This window comes from Chinchilla lanigera, unplaced genomic scaffold (assembly GCF_000276665.1).
Source record: "Chinchilla lanigera isolate Chin_1 unplaced genomic scaffold, ChiLan1.0 scaffold00038, whole genome shotgun sequence".
Classification (NCBI taxonomy): Eukaryota; Metazoa; Chordata; class Mammalia; order Rodentia; family Chinchillidae; genus Chinchilla; species Chinchilla lanigera.
In genome coordinates, this window is record NW_004955439.1 from 15,450,022 (window position 1) to 15,466,519 (window position 16,498).

The 16,498-nt window shown below is 47.2% G+C and overlaps 1 protein-coding gene across 3 annotated transcripts in view; it reads left to right on the top strand.

Moving 5' to 3' along the window:
* Positions 1-16,498, top strand: part of Rps6ka2 (ribosomal protein S6 kinase, 90kDa, polypeptide 2) — a 276,424-nt gene that overhangs the window by 239,140 nt on the left and 20,786 nt on the right. For all 3 annotated transcript variants that reach the window (XM_013517373.1, XM_005390652.2, XM_005390650.2), the window contains 3 exons: positions 4,734-4,836; positions 9,954-10,084; positions 11,139-11,264. In XM_013517373.1, coding sequence (XP_013372827.1) covers positions 4,734-4,836; positions 9,954-10,084; positions 11,139-11,264 — 360 coding nt within the window. The remainder of the gene's footprint in view (positions 1-4,733; positions 4,837-9,953; positions 10,085-11,138; positions 11,265-16,498) is intronic.

Here is a 16,498-nt window from a genome sequence, read left to right on the forward strand (position 1 = left end):
TGCCAGGGGACCTCACCCAGACTATTGCCTCAGGACCCAGCTGGGAAAACACAAAGATATTTATTTTCCTCTCTGCTGCCTTCAGCAACCCATAACTGCCAGCAGATTTTTTTCTTTAAATAAACACCTGTCATCCACCAACCATCCCCTGAGGGCTTGGGTGACCTGCTGGAGCAGAACACATTGCTGACAAGAGAAGTGGGCTGTGCCCATCTGCACTGTGTTGCCTTTGCTCTTGCTTTCTGAGCCCGGCACATTAACATATGCTCCGGGGCAGCCTTCCGGAGGCTCTCTCGTGTGACCAGCTAAGTGAAAAATCACAAGTTAATTATAGACTGGAAACCTCTTACAGGGTGTGCTGGAGTCCAGCAAATACAAGCTGTGTTTATTTTTCCTTCGTGGCTGAAGCAATGCTAAGAACACAGGATTAGTGTGAACCTAAAATAAGCTTCATAAAAGGTAATGTGCAGGCTGCACCAGCCAGTCCCCAGTGGCTTCCTTTGCACAGCGACCTGGGTGAGACCAGCAGAGCTCAGGGCTGTGCCAGGTGCACTGTCACAGGGAGAAGATGTTGGTTGCTCTGCTTCTTTGTTCACGGAGCACTGCGCATGCCAAGACCCCAAGGATAACCACTTTCCATGTGTGATTGCAATTACTTTTATTATCGTTGTTATTATTAGTCTGAGTTACTTATGGTCTTTTTATATTTCGAACCCTTCCAAGCATATCAGCAGCTCTTACTCTGTGAGGTGAGGGACTCCAGGGGAAACTTGGGTACAGAGCATTCAGAAATGTGCCCAGGTCACTTGGGGACCTGCAGCTTGTGGTTTGGTGCCCCTGGCTGTCATGTGCATGGGCAGGAGCAGAGTGGGAGCTTCTAGGTCACCCTGGCCTTGCTGTCTACAGGCAGAGTATTTCCAGCACCTCACAGGAGTTGAATTCAGGCACTGGGTCAGGTCAGGGGCCTGGACACCCATCTCCACTCCCAATGCCCAGAGAAAGATTTCCATCACTGTGTCCCTATGCTAACTATATCAAGGGAGCACCCTTTCAAGGTCACAATAAGGACTCTTTGATTTAGCAGTTCTGTAAATCTGTATGCCTTTGTAGAATCCCTTGCAGTTGGGATAAACTGCAGGTAAAGCTCTGCCCCCCATGATGCCCTAGAAATCATTTAAATTTGCCCTGTTACTTCCATTCTGCCACCTTCCTGCACCTGCATATGTTTATCTTACTGTTTCAGGAATAGCCTATAAATGTGTCCTTTGCCTTATTGGCATATATAAACTGCAGAAAGCAGATGTTAGGGTCTGTGGCCCCAAATTAGAACCAGTTTCCTCCTCCCCTATCCAGTTACCTTTTTTTTTTTTGCATTCTCTCTGTCCTTTTCTTATTTATCTGAAGGTTCATTAGGTATAAACAGAACGCTAATGTGCCTGCTTAGAGGTTCCTTGCATATGTTTGTGTGGTATGACCTCTGCCTCAAGGTCACTGCTAGACCTCTGCCATCCAGCATCCTTGGACAAATAAAGTAATTTAAACTGATGCCTGGAACCACAAAGCCCCATTTTATTCCTGTTGGGTTGGATATGTCTTGTTCTAGAGTCTTAGAGAGGGGGATTCTGGGTTAGAATGTCTACCACACATCCCTGTGAGTCCCAAGTCTATGAGAATGCCACTGCCACTTTCTCCTCAGCTCAGCTGTGTGTGCTGTAATTTGCATTCAGAAGCAGAGGAAAGATCACCACACACTTCCAATCCATTTTAGGTTTGAACACAGGGAAAAGCAAAGCGTATATAGTAATAGCACAGATATTAGCACCTTCCAGAATATTTATGCTAAAACAGGAAGAAACTGAGCCCCCTTTAAAAATCTCAACAAGCATCCAGGATGACAAAGCAAAGGGCAGATCACCTGGCTAGGAGAGCCCTAGGAGGGTGATGTACTGTACACATCTAGGAGAGCTTAGGAGAGGGATGCGGAGGCTGCTCTGCATCCAGGGGCAGAGGACAGAGTGGCCCCACGCCCATACTTACAAACTGCCTGATAAAGCCATGTGATCACCAGGACACAAATGCTCCACATGAATACTGGGTTCTGTGGCTGCTCAGTGGGACCCGCTGGTGGCTTCCAGTACCGAGCTTGCAGAGGTGTGGAGAGGCGAGGAAGAACCTGGACAGTACGGACAGTGAACAGCTGGGCCTGTGCCAAGCTGTGAAGGCAGCGTCCTGGACAGAGGGACGTGTTTACCCTCTCTCTCCAGCCCCCTGATGCATTGTAGAACATTCTCAACCAAGTGAGGCTCTCAGAGGACCCTTCCTAGGCTCTGACTCTGACTCTAATGAGTCCTTTTTCTTTCTGGACAAAATCTTGGAGCCTCCTGGTGTGAATCCAGCCCAAGTAGGACTGGCTGGAGATGAACCTTGTTTTCATGGGCAGCCTGAATTTATGAAGTTTCCTCCCATCAGTTTCCTCATGAAACGACAGCTTGTCCCCTGTCTCAGATGTCATGAGAAAGGTCAGAGACACACAGCCACCTTTGCCCATGTCGGAGATCACCCTAGGGAGGACAAGTGCCCGATCACCCTGACATCCACATCTGCTTCTTCGTGCTGCAGATGGACAGACCGCAGGCAAAGGAGGAAAGGAAAGGCCAGGTGGGGCACGTGGCTGTCACTGACATCCAGGGGAGGTGCTCTCTGTTGCAGGCCTGTCTTGAGTTTTGTAGGGTTCAGTGGCCACTCTGGCCTCTACCCGCTAGATGCCGGGTGGCACAAGGTGATGACCAGTCTCTCTGCAAATTGCCAAACAGCCCGCTGGATGCAGATGCCAGCAGGGAGGGAGGGAGCACTGATCTGAGGGATTGTTTTCTCAGGCACGTGAAGCTTCATCTCCCTCGCAAAACAGGGTCCCTGTGGGCCTGAGAAGAAACTGAAACGGCCCACTTGAGCTCTGCCTTCCCAGAGGCAAATGCTTCTCATTGGAACTGGATGCATGGGTGGCAGCTATTTGTGTCTGCTTTACTTTGTTTTTAATAGAAATCTTTCATGGAAATACATCCCTCTTATAACAGTAGGAAGCTTGCCTTTGCAACAAAGCCCTCCCTGCCTCCACCTTTCCCTCCACTCCCTCCCTTTCTCTCTCACCTCCCTTTCCCTCTCTCCGTCCTTGCCTCCTCCTCGTCCTCTCTTATTTCTTTCTTTCTTTTCTTTCTTATTTATTTTCTTTCTTTTATTTCTCTCCCCCCTCCAGAAGATGTGGCTTTACTTCAGCAGGACAGATTTCACCTGCTAACCCAGCTGAAGCATGACAGGAGAGCTCTGGGCACAAAGCAGCCATAGGGTTCCAGAGCTCGCCAAAGGAATGTGCAAATTAGAAAGGTTTGCTCCTGCCCTGTGCCTGCATCGTGACAGGAGGCAGCCTCTTTTCTATGTCTGGAAAGGGCTTGTGGAAGGACTTAACTCCCTACAAAGCTGTTCACCCAGGGCCGGAAAAGGCCGGGAGCGCAGGCTGAGTTCCACACAATTCTCCGTGGGTACCAGTCCCTGGCCCTCCCGGACTGGGTGGTTCTGCTGCCTGGCCCTGGTCTCTGACCAGCTTAGCACAGGTGAGCAGGTGACCCGGGTCTAAAGTCAGGGATCAGCACTGCCTCTGACTCCCTTTCCCTTATGATCCCCATGCCCCCCACTCAGACCGTTGGCCCAGAACTTGGGGCTTTCGGAAGGATCAGGAGACCTGGGTACCCTTTGTGCCTACCCATTCTTGGCTTTGAATAAATTACTCTTTAAATTCTAGCCTCAGTTTCATTATCTGATGAGTTGATGAAATCTGCTTCCCCTTCTCCCTGAGACATTCATAGCAGCTTTCACCTAGCGTCACTGCCTTTGCCATCCAGACCTGCCTGACCAGTTGAGTTCCTGGCTCCAGAGCTGAGCTCCAGACCCTTTAGTCAGAGTGTCTAGGAATTGGTACTTTTAGCCAATGACCTGACCACCGCCACCCCCAGCAAGATAAGGACAACTGCGTGCTAAAGGTGTAGGTGCACAAGACCCTCTGCAGTTTCCCAGCCCTGCCACAAGTTGTGGTTGCCAGTGTCTCCCATTTCCAGGGTGCTCTGCCCTGACCCACACTCAAAGCAGTTCTGGAAGTCCTCTTGCACTACCGTATTTATGAGGTGTGATAAAAAATACAATGAATGCTGCTGCCAAGTGCCATGTAACCGAAAGGCACACATGAAGATGTGTCCTCATCCTCTTTATTCATCAGCTCTAGCATCATGCCACTGCAGCTCTTCCCCAAAATCAAACTGACCATAAAAGGTAAACATTTTGAATCAGTCAAGACATCAAGGCAGCCAGGACAGCACAACTGAGCCACTCCTGAAAAAGGACTTCCAGAACTGCTCTAGAAAGTAGCAAGAACAACGACATTAATGTGTTTGAAGCCAAGGAGAGTATTTTGAGGGGGATTAGTGCAAATGTACCTTTTACTGTAAGAAATCTTTTTAAATATTCACTGTATTCTTTATCACATCTGGTATATCCTGTGTGACATTTATAATAGAACACACTGACATAGTCTGCATTCTGTGCACGTTCACACAGGTTCAGGGTGTGGAGAGCTGCTTGTAGGTAAAGGTGGAGGTGCCCATAACACAGCCCCTCCCAGGCAGATCTCTGGTCTGCCTGTGCCCGTCTCAGCCTCCCCAGAGCCTGTCTTGCTTCCTCTGCAGAAGCTCTACCGGAAGGAGATCAAGCCACCTTTCAAACCCGCAGTGGGAAGGCCCGAGGACACCTTCCACTTTGACCCTGAGTTCACGGCACGGACACCCACAGGTATGTGACAGTGGTGGGTCTTTCCAGGGATCTCTCCCATCTGATTCCTGAGGACAGAGGAAAAACAGAGGTATCCACATTTGAGGGTGCTCCTAATGGAAGATGGCTGCCAATTCTGTTTAGGTTTCCTGTTTTCTCTGCCCCAAGATAAAAGTATAAGTGGCAGAGCTAGTTCTGTAGTATTCTCTAGGTAAAGTCCACCTGGGAACTCATCAAGGCGTTCTGTAGCCCTCCTCCCATTTTGAGTCACCAGGTAGTGATCACCCCTCTCAGGAGACATGCAAGCACAAACCCCGAAGAAAAGTTGAGATGGAGCAGATCTCTCACTTAACTAGAGGGTTTCTGTGGGAAGAAGGGGCTATCACTTAAATTTATGCATGTGTGAGCTACATTTGTGATTCATGCAAATCCAAAAGCCTGTTTGAAAAGTTGTACCAGTACTAGATCTCAGCACGGCAAGTGGACACATAAATGTAGTTTTGTGATATGTCTACAATTACTCTCAGGGTCTGTCAGGTTCAGTCAGAAACTGGTCAGCTCCTTTAAAATTATCACTTGTGATAATAATGAATTCGTGTTTACTTCTCTAGCTTTGGTGACTGACTTAGTATGCTAGGGCTTCGGTAGCAAAACACTGCAGGGTTGGAAGCTTACACAGCAGACACTAGCTGTCTCACGGTTTTGAAGTTCAAGATCAAGGTTCCAACAAGCTGGATTCCTTGGCTTGCAGTCAGCCACCTCAGTGTGTCCTCACATGGCCTTTCCCCTGAGTGTGGAGAGAGCATTCAAGCTCTAGTGTCTCCTCCTTTTCTTATAAGGAGATTAGTCCTATCCAATTAAGACCCACCCTTACTTGTTTCACCCTAATTGCTCTAGTGAGGGCCTGTGTCAGAATCCAGCCACTCTGGCTTATGGTTTCAGCATGCGAATCTGGGGATGCAGGCCCAGTCCTAACAGTGGTGGGGTGGTGGCTGTGTCCATAGTAACTCACAGCCTCTGTGCATATTAGGGGCTGGGAGGACTGAGGGACTGCTAGAGGGGCTGCCAGGGTTCACAGTCGTTTCCTCACTGCTTTGCATCTAAAATTGCCCAGCATTTTTAAAGATAATCTTGAAACAAGTAGAAGATCAACAATGAGCATTAAATAGGTAAAGTTGGAACAGAGAACCCCTTCATGCTTTCTGGATCCAGGAACAGAGAACCCTCTTGTCCCTTCTAGGTCTGAGCACAGAAAACCCTTTATCTCCCATGGGTCCGGGCTGCTGTGCACTGAGGCATGCCGGTGAGTGGGAGCCAGTCCAGAAGGACAGGGCCGTGGGCCTGCAGCAGGATGTGCCTGGGACCTGGGTCCACTCCTGCTCTAAGCACAAGGCAGGAAGAACAGGAGTGCCTGACTTGGTGCACGTAAACCAGGGGCCGTGACAGGTTACTCACTCTGTCTTCTGGGTCCCATGCCAACCCCAGAGAAAACCAGAACCATCATCAGTGAGGAGGCTTTTAGGTTTCCCTAAAGCTCTGCTGCATGTTAATGAGGAGCAAAGGAGGAGGAGAAATCATCCAGGTGTTGGGCTCAGTCCTTCTCAATGACACAGTTAACCCAGTTTGCAGAAGAGGATTTCTTTTTAGTTTCTAACATTGGGAAGATGAGTCAGGGTTTGGGGATTCCACAGGTCACCGGAAAAGGTCATTTTATTTCTCTTCCTGTGGCTGACCTGAAGGTAAAAGAACAAGAGGGTACATAGCCCCAAGTAGGAGCAGGTTGTCCGTGTGTTTGCACACCCCTGCAACCTGGAGAGTCCCGGCTGGGGGAAGTTCTGCTTCCTGAGTTGCCATCATGTGCGGCTGTGTGCTTAAAATATTCAAAGCAAGACCACACTTATGCCACTGGGTATGAAGATGCTAATGCAGTCAGCTCTAAATTATTCATACAATGTGCTTTTTGTATTATTCATGGAAAATTTAGACTCCAGCCTAGTTGGCCAGTGTAACCATACGCCTCATAAGCCTTATGTGCACAGAGAAAATTCAATTGTAATATTGGCCTAAGAAAAACATATTTAGACGCAGTGCATTCCAGCACCACCCAGAATTAGCTTTCGGTTCCTTACTATCTCAGATTCTCAATCAGTGTTGCTTCAAGTTAATTTGTCACATCATGCATTTTGACATGGAGGTAGGCAGTAACTGGAATGCTAAAGATGCAGAAAAGTCACTCTAATTTTATAAAAGGGCAAGATTCTCTAAGCAGGTAGGTGAGTGCATGGGTGGGTTAAAGGGCGGCCATAGCAATGTGAGGCTTATGGAGTGGATAATCTACCAGTCATCTACTTCAGGCTCTGGATGCACAAAGGGTGTTTCTTGTCATTGATTTTCACTCTTAAACTGAGGTCATCTAGTGTATGCTCCCTGATCACACATCAGCTGCTCACTGGGGCATGCTGACTGGTGTGAGACACCAATCTAAGATATGAAAACCATGAGACACATTCCACAGATCAGAAAATTTTCATAGGGTCATTAAAGGTAATTAGGCAATTAGTTTCACATTTCTTCTTATCCATCCTATAGTTCTGGTCTTCTGTAAGCACTGCTAAAAATCAACATCCCTTACATGATTATAAAGCATTCCAAATTTTATTTATACCACTCATATTCAACTGCTACAGCCATACCACTCAGATGTCAGCTTTTTAACTTGTAAAGACCCCTTGACTGCTCTCGCACTTTCGCTGTCTCTCCATCTGCATGCAGGAAGAGGTACAAGTCCGTGGCCATATTGGGCAGTGCCGGACACTTCCTATATCTTTGTTGGTCGACAGCTGCTGCTTATTTGATCTACAGATTTTCCACTAACAGGACTTGTATTCTGTAGGCGCACACATTCCCTTCAGTGTATGTAAGACAGATCCCGATCTGCCACTGCGCAGCTCAGCCAAAGTCCTAGAACAGGCTCAAGTTCTCAAATCTGCAGCCGTAAGGGAAAATATTAAAGCACCTCTGGGGTTTGAAGATTGCTTAAACCCTGCTGTATCCATTTGTCAAGTTGCTCTTTTTTGATGGAGACTTTATTGCTGTGCACGGTAGCTGGGGGGGTTGCAAGAGGAGCCAGACCTCAAAGCTAGAATTGTATGTGGGGAAATGAAAGCACTGTGCAACCTCAGCTCTCTCCTGGGGCATAGCTTCAGGTCCTAAAACATACTCACCTGTACCTTGTCTCCTCATTAAACTTCCCTCACCAGGATGTTGGAAGTTTATTTCCCATCAACCCTGGTCACGTTAGTTCCATGGCCCTGTGGTCTTGTCTACCTGCGTTGCTTGTGAAGCCCCTTTGTAAGGTCACAAGTGCCGAGCAAAGACCTGGGTCTGGCTGACTCTGTGTCCATGATGCTGAAGACCAGCCCAAGTCCTTGAAGCATCCTGCCAGCGTATGGTCTCAGCCCTGGATTTCACAGGAAATGCCCTCATAACCCGACCTCACAACAGAATAAAGAAGGGTAAAAGCCACGTTTTCTCTGCAGGTGCCTCACCCAGCGCACACAGCTTGCCCCCGTGAGGGCCAGAACTGAACTGTCTAGGACAGAAACAGTCAGAGATAGAAAGTAGACGGGCAAAAGCCTTTCCAGACCCATCTCGGGTAAATGATTCTAGGGTATATATGAAATAGAGAACACATATATGCAGGTTTTAAAAACTTTATATGTAATATGTATTTTTAAATTTCTACATGTGTTTGTAAGGAAAATTAAGATATAGGCTATATTTTAATATTAATTTACACATCATCGAATTTGCCATATACTACATTCATGTACTCAATTTACTATACATTGTCATATATTTAAATATTTTTCTTACACTGTGCATGTTCTCCATTTTGTTCTACGGCTTATATCTTTCTTTTTCACTTGGCAAGCTGTTGGGAGCATGCATCTGTGTCAGTAGTTTACACAGCTGCCTCTCATCTGATTATCATGGGCGGGTTTTATCCTAGCGGTTCCTTCTGGATGCCTACTTAACCATCTGATTATCACAGTCTTCCTAGAATTAATCACAAGCATTACTAAGCTCCTGGATATGCATGGACCCAATTATGCAGGGGAGGGCTTTAGGTTGTCCCCTTTTTGGCTATACCAAATACTGCTGAAATAAGCATTTTCTACATTAATTTACTTTTGAAAAAAATCCTGCAGGATAAATCCCTCAAAACAGCACGGACCTCCACAGGACGCGTAAACTGTGGTGGCCGTGGCCCACCCACCTAAGGAGGTAGTACGAATGTTGCTCCCTCCTTCAGCTCTAAGTCTGCCTGCCCCCTGCCAAATCTGGGTGTGGCTGATTACTTTTATTTTTAGTAACTCCTTAGGCAGAATTGCAATCTCATTTAAATATGCATATGCCCACACATCTGAGAGACTGAGCATCTTTGCACACATTTGATAGCTATTAGCACATCTTTGGGGTCCTGACTTTTTCATTGATCTCTAGGAGCTCTTTGCAAAATAGAGAGTGTAGCTTTTTGTCTGTTATATACAACGCAAATATTGCCCCCTGTGGCCATTTATCCTCTTGTTTTACTCAGTGATGAACGGGAAGTCGGATTGGTCATACCGCAGTCGCACTTTTGAACTCCTTTCATTCTCCTGGCATGCTGTGGGCTGGAAAAACTTTTCCCAATGTCCTAAGCGAGATGTGGGCAGAAAGTGGAAGCTGGGTCCTTGCTGGCTGCAGCCCTGCACATGCTGCCTGCTGGACCTAGAGAGTAGGTGCATAGCACGTGGTGTCCCTGCTCCCTGGCAATCCCCCCGGATCGCTGGCCACCCTTTCTCTCAGTTTAGAGCACGTATGGGTGGTGGATTGTGATAATAAATATTATTAGGAAATTCAGAAGGTAGCAAAGTAAAAGATGTGGTCAATGATTACCCTAAAGTTTTTGCTTAACGTATATTGGCCAGTTGAAAATCAAACCATTGGCACCACTGGAAACAAAGCCATTTCATAGATTTAGGCTTTCTACGTCTCCTTCACCATGCACATATCACATGTGCATATGCACCCCGTCGTTTCTCCCGAGCTCACTCCACTCCCCTGAAGCCTGAGCTCTGCCACTGTTCCCACAGACTCACCTGGTGTCCCCCCTAGTGCCAATGCGCATCATCTGTTCAGAGGATTCAGTTTTGTGGCCTCCAGCCTGGTCCAGGAACCCTTGCAGCAAGACTTGAACAAGGCTCCTGTTCACCCGATTGTGCAGGTAACTCCGTTTGCTCCAGTGGGTGAGACATCAGACATATTCAGGTGATGCCCAGCAATGATGATTCCATGAATCGGCCTCCTCGGTGTGCTAGCTGCCAAGGCTGGGTGGTGATTGTTTATCTCAGGGTTCTGGGTGCTGAGGTGGTGACTGTCAGATGCCTAGTCTTCCCTGGCCCTTCCCTTGTTATTGAGTGTTGCCATGGTTTTTGCCATCCTGATGTGAGCCATTACTTCTGCCCCTGCTGTATATCCATCTTCAAGAAGTAAGAAAAGACCATGACATGAATGTCACTATGGGTATCAGAGATATCCCCTTGGGTGTCCTGAGCCAGAGGTATCTTTACTGCGTGGAGTCAAGCTGATACCCTAAGGTAGCTGTTTGATTTGTGGGTGCCAAGTCTTTGGGAGGCCGATGAAGATGATGTTTTATAGATTTTTCTACCATATACACATGGGTACTATATACAGAAAGTTCTAGGAAGTTAGATTAAACTTACCTTATTCAAGGTAGATTGGGTGGTGGCATTGAATTTCCCCAGGATTTCTCTCCCGTGGCCTTGTGGGATGTGTGAAGTGAAGGCCCAATGTGTCTGTTCTGGGGACATTTGTCTAGGTTAAGAGTGGGTAGATGAGAACCTCATGTGTAGGCCGGGAGCAGACTGTACTCAGATGCTGGGCTTAGACTCCAGTTAGGTGTCTGTATCAAACACTCTCTGGACATGGGCTTCTGAGCCATGTGCCGTGTGCCTGCAAGTGTTTCTGCCTTTTTGCTTGTTGACTCCCATTTCCTCACAATATTGGGAGAAATAAGGCTGGTCAGTGGATACAGAATAATCTTTTGTCTAAATATTAAGTGTCCTAGCACAAGAAACCAGAAAAGTTGAACTTTCAATCTAGAACCATCACTAAATAGCTCTAGACCTTGGGCGAAGGAACCCTGTAGCTTCATTGCTCCATTTCTTCACTATCTCAGCACACTCCCTGGCTTTGTGGGTACACGTGCCTCCTCAAGAGAGCACTGAACAGCTCTCTCCTGCCTCGGTCTCTTGCAGCAGCTGCACGGGAACAATATCCACTTCACTGACGGCTATGAGATCAAGGAGGACATCGGGGTGGGCTCCTACTCGGTATGCAAGCGATGTGTGCACAAAGCCACCGATGCTGAGTATGCTGTGAAGGTAAGGAAGGCTCACTTCACGAGCATAGTGTGTGTGAGCACAGTGCATGTATGTGGGAGCATCAGTGGGAACGCGGGAGCACAAGTGAACATTCTCTGCTTGCCATTTTCTGAGCTGTGGTATGACAGAGTTCAGTTAGATTTGAGATGAGGTCAACCATCCATTTACAGTTGTTTTGCAAACCATTAATATTTTCATATGCAACATGTAGGAACCAGCACCATTAGTACCTTATGTATAATACACACCAAGAATAACTCTGAGCTCTCAGCATTTTGAGAAAATAGTGTTGAGGGGTGGTCAGGGTACTTGGCAAGGGGGAAGACAGGAAGAGAAGGAAAGAGAAAGGGGGGTTAAAAGGAAGGGTTGACCACCAAAAAGTAATCCAAGAAATTAGTGTAGACTAATATTATTTGCAGAAGCTTAATCAGAGAGGTAGTGGTTTTACTTCCAGTTATCAAGAACATATATATTGTTCTCAAATCTCTATATATTAACTTTAGCTTTGTTTGCTAAACATTTGATTAGAAAGTCTGAAATAGTATTTTCTAGAATCTTCTAGTTGGTAAAATGTGGAATAACCCCAGAGCTATCCTACAATAAGAACCTAACATATATAAGGAGCATAGTATATTCTCTCTACTAGACTTTAAGAGACTCTATAAAGCCCACCACTCTCCCTCAAGGGTCCTGAGGGACAAGGCCCAAGGCTGTACGTCATGACTGGTGGGTTCTTGCTTGTTCCCAAACATGTCTGTAGCATGTGTGCTGCCCCAGCTCTGCCAAGAATGTCTGGGGAGAGATGGAACTTATGTCAAGTAGGAGTGTAGCAGGAGTCATGGCCACCCCTGTGGCTTTCCTGGGCTCTGAAGACACTGCCCAGCACGATGGCTATATGGTCAGCTCCATCCTCCGAGCTGCCCTCATCTCCATTGCCATTTCCTGAACACAAGTGGTTTCAAGAGCCACCCCTCGAGTATGTGCACACACACGGGTGGCATCTGCCCCAGGTTTCTTGGGCTGTGAAAACACTTAGTGCTGGCAAAAAGACACTAACCAAAACATCTTAGGAACTGATGGCTTTCTGACAAAATGATCTTTTAATTTCTCAAACAAAAAGAAATGTTTTAACATGGAAGGACAATTAATGTGTGGGTCCAACAGGTGGATTGTCCAGATTCTGCCTGCCCATTGCCCTGAGCACATGCAGGGGAGGTTACAGGAATTACCACATCATGGTTGAACTCCTGGGGATGTTGGCCAAGGCTTTTGGAGGGCAGCTGTCACAGCGGACGCTCAGTGGAGGCCAGAGCAGGAGAGGCTGGGTGGGTAGGAGCTGCTTTTCTCCACAGCACAGACACCACCCCTGTGTTTCTAGATCTGGATTCTTATGCAGGTTTCTCTTCCCTGCTTCTCCACCTCGCTGTTGGGGGAGTTTACAGAGAAACTAGACAGATGCCCACCATGGCAGAGCCGGATGCTGGCCCTGTGTCCAGATGCAGCAGTGGTGGATAGGAAACTGTATTCTGCCTTAGATGAGAGAGTTTTATTTATGCTCTGAAACATATTTCCCATGTGCTTCATCAGTGTACACAGGCTTCTTAGAATCTTTTCTGTGTGGGTTGTTTCTCATAGAAATTCTTCATATTTTTTATCAGATGATCAGCAGCCATCCTAGAAACAAACACTCTTGCCAGCAACTACAGAGAAACAAGTACATTGTGTGGCCCTCTTGGCAGCCCCAGTGCCCTTCCAAAGACACCCCACTACTATGCCCTGCAAACAAGCCCCATTGACAAGGGCAGTGGCCTGTCCTCCCCCAATGCTCCCACATCCAACCCTCACCAAAGATCCTCCTGAAGTCAGCAAGTCAGCTCTCTGTCTCTCTCTGTCTCTGCCTCTGCCTCTGTCTCTGTCTCTCTCTCTCTCACACTCGCCCTCTTCTCTCTTTCAAGAAGCCGAGCACTGTAGCTCTGGGTGATGGTAGAAGAAAGAGACAGACCTTCCTGGGGATTTTTTTTTTTTTTCCAGCCTTGAATTTTCCTGAACAAATTTAGCTGGTGGACATGAAAGGATTTTCCTGAGACTACAATGGGTCATGATTTATTGTCTGGAAGATCTTAAATGAACCACCACAGGAAGGAGCAGGACCGTGGAAAAACTGTGGGCTTCTCTGTGAGATGTAGCTCAGGACTCATATGTCACCGTAGACCCAAAACTGTTTCAGAAGCATACCGGAGCCACTTCCTGGAATGGCAATAATCTATCCATCATTGGTCTAAGTATAGATCACTGTCTGGGTTTTCTCCAAAGATGGAAGAGCCAGCAGTTTTGTGGCAAAGAGCTCATTCTGTAGGGTGGCCTCCTAGTCATGAGAATATCATTAGCAGAATCTAGGCCACTCCCTCTTTAGCATTTTCTAGGTAGAATATAAGTGAACTACTTTGGTTTTTCTGTATCAGCTGACTGTTGATGATTAGCACAATTCCTACCTCTGAACAGAAGGACTAGGTAATAGCACATCAGTGTGTTTCCTACTGTGACTCCCCAAGGGTACAGCAGGTGATTACTTGGTGTGTGACATGGCTCTCGGCTTAGCAAATGTGCTCCTGCCACTCAAATTCAGCTACACCTCTCCAAGCCACCAATTGAATGGCTTGTAGACTCTGCCATCCAAATCCCTGTACACTTTATACATGAAAAGATCTGCTTCATTTTGAGGAACAATAGTCAGGGAGACAGAGCATCCTCTTCATCCAGCACACAGGTGGCTCAGAACTGTCTCCACTCAGTAATGAGCAAGACAAAGAATACAGCAGTCACAACTAGTGAGGACTGTGACCAGGACACTGTTTTCTGTCCAGGACAGACATTATCAGTCAGGGACCCTGGCAATGTTGGTTTTCACAACTTGGGCAGGAGATCCCTCTGCCACTGATGTATGAGGCCAGGGCTGCTGCTTAACACCCTGAGCACCCACTACCCTCCCCTGCCAGTCATCCAGCCCACAACACTGATGTTGGCAGATTGGAAAGCCCAGCCAAGAGCAACCTTCTGGTGGGGCCGGAGCTCAGATCAATAAAACTCCAGGAGGTCCTTTTGGAGATGAGGACAGCATGTTCCTTCTTCACTGAATTTTGAGGGATTTTTCCTTGGCAATGTGGTGATGATCTATCCATAAGTTCAGGGCCCAGTTAGCAACTCACAGTAACAGCAGTGACTCAGACTGCAGGTGCCTCTGGAGGCAGGAACAACAACTTGTCACCTCTGTGAATGCTGGGCCATATATAGGATCATAGTAGTTCTAATATTCTTGGGTATTATTATGATATATGTTATGATCATTATGATATATATATCATATATATATACATATCTTACAGGTTCTTAATCTTCCCACTATAATGACTTCGATAGCATAAAAACTACATTTAAGGTCATATTTATACCAGTTTACCAAAGAATATCACCAATCAGCAAGATTGCTAATTTTGCATTTATTCTCAGCTGCATTGTTAAAATTGAGTCCTTCCCTCTGCTGGGCACTATGCTAAGGCCTTTGAGAAGTTATACCTGGAATTGGCCCTAAATGGAGCCACCTTAGCACCACACCCAGCATACTGTAAGGACTTGATATTGGTTGAGTTAAAATCTGAATTCTTCGGCTGTGGATTTAGCTCAGTGGCACAGCGCCTGCCTGACAGGTGCAAGGTCATGAGTTCGATTCCCAGTACCGGAAAAAAAAAAAAAAAAACCTAAAAAAAAAATCTGAATTTTTTAGTGTGGTCCCTCCCCTGGGACTTTGGCAAACAGCACAAAAGTGTCCAGCACCCTCCACTGACAGTACAGCCACTGGCCGCTGGCCATAGAGGCAGAGCCACCTGTCTTCCTCCTCATCCACCACTTCAGATTTGACTCCACGCAGACACTTTACCCATGCCCCAGCCAGTGTGAGGATGGCTGAGCGTGAGTGTCATCACGTCCCCTCCTACCTCTTGTTCCTTCTGTCAGACACATTACAGTTGGCGGCTGAGCCCTGCTTGCTGAAAATTGCGCCAGGAGGCCGGCAGTGGGAGATACACCACTGGATTCTGCAGTGGCAGACACAGACCTGCATGCTCGTTGGGGCTTCAGGTCACCTTCCTTCATTTCTCCATTTAAAGTCAGACTTAAATGGGAGTGATTATGGAGTGTTGAAGGCCATGTGATGGAGAAGGATTGAATGTTTGCATTCCACCCAAGGTGCTGCAATCATGTTACAGGAACTGAGAGAGGAAGTTGTTTATTTTTTGTTTGTTCTCAAATCTTTATGACTCAATATTACCAGGCACATGTTGTAGACAATGCTATTTTCTATAAATGGAAGATTTCCTGGCCATGGTCTGGAGTAGGAGATAGAAATACATAAATATTCAAACACATCAGAACTAATCCACTGAAGGTTGACAGTGTCACCAGTGTCTGGCTTCTCCTGGGCTCATTACTGCTGACCCTGAGAAAGCTCTGGACCAGTGTCTGTTTATTGCAAGGCACAGCTGGTGGGCACAGAACTAACCTACAGTACGAAGGTACCAATGTCACCATGTTGGCCTGTTTTGCAAACCCCACAGAAGTGGATCAGGACCAAATAGCCCAATGGGCAGCACTCATAAGGGCAGGAACAGCGGTCATGGTGCAGCCCTGAGACTTAATCACAATGGCACTGCCATGACAAGGATGGTGACAGTGAACACAGTGCAGAGTTCATGCCGAGGCCTTCCCAAGAGCACTGCATTGCTAATGCTCTAGTTCTCACCACATAGTCGTATCATTATCCATACCAGTGAATGGAGTCCCTGCTGGGGATTAATGACCCCAGAGCGTCCAGGAAGGATGTGCAGCCGGTGCACCAGAAGCCAAGGACCCTCTTGCCACCAGTGCCTGCGTGTTCCTGCTGCCTGCTCACAGCTCTGTCTCCTGGTGCTGTTTGGGAGCCAGCACACCTGCTTCAGCTGTGCAGGGCCCCAGAGTCGAGCCTTTGCCTGGTGCTCTGTTTCCATATGCAGACTCAGTTGAACAGAGGGGAGGTCTCAGTCCTCTCTATTTAAACCCCGCCTCCAGTAGTTCAGTTTCACCCAGCTGGGGTCGAGTGTCCTTGCTGCTGCAATCCTGGCCTCAGAACCTGTCTCCTTGACCCAGTCACCTCACTGGCCTGAGCTCTACACACTTCCCAGAATACATGAAGTTCCATTTGT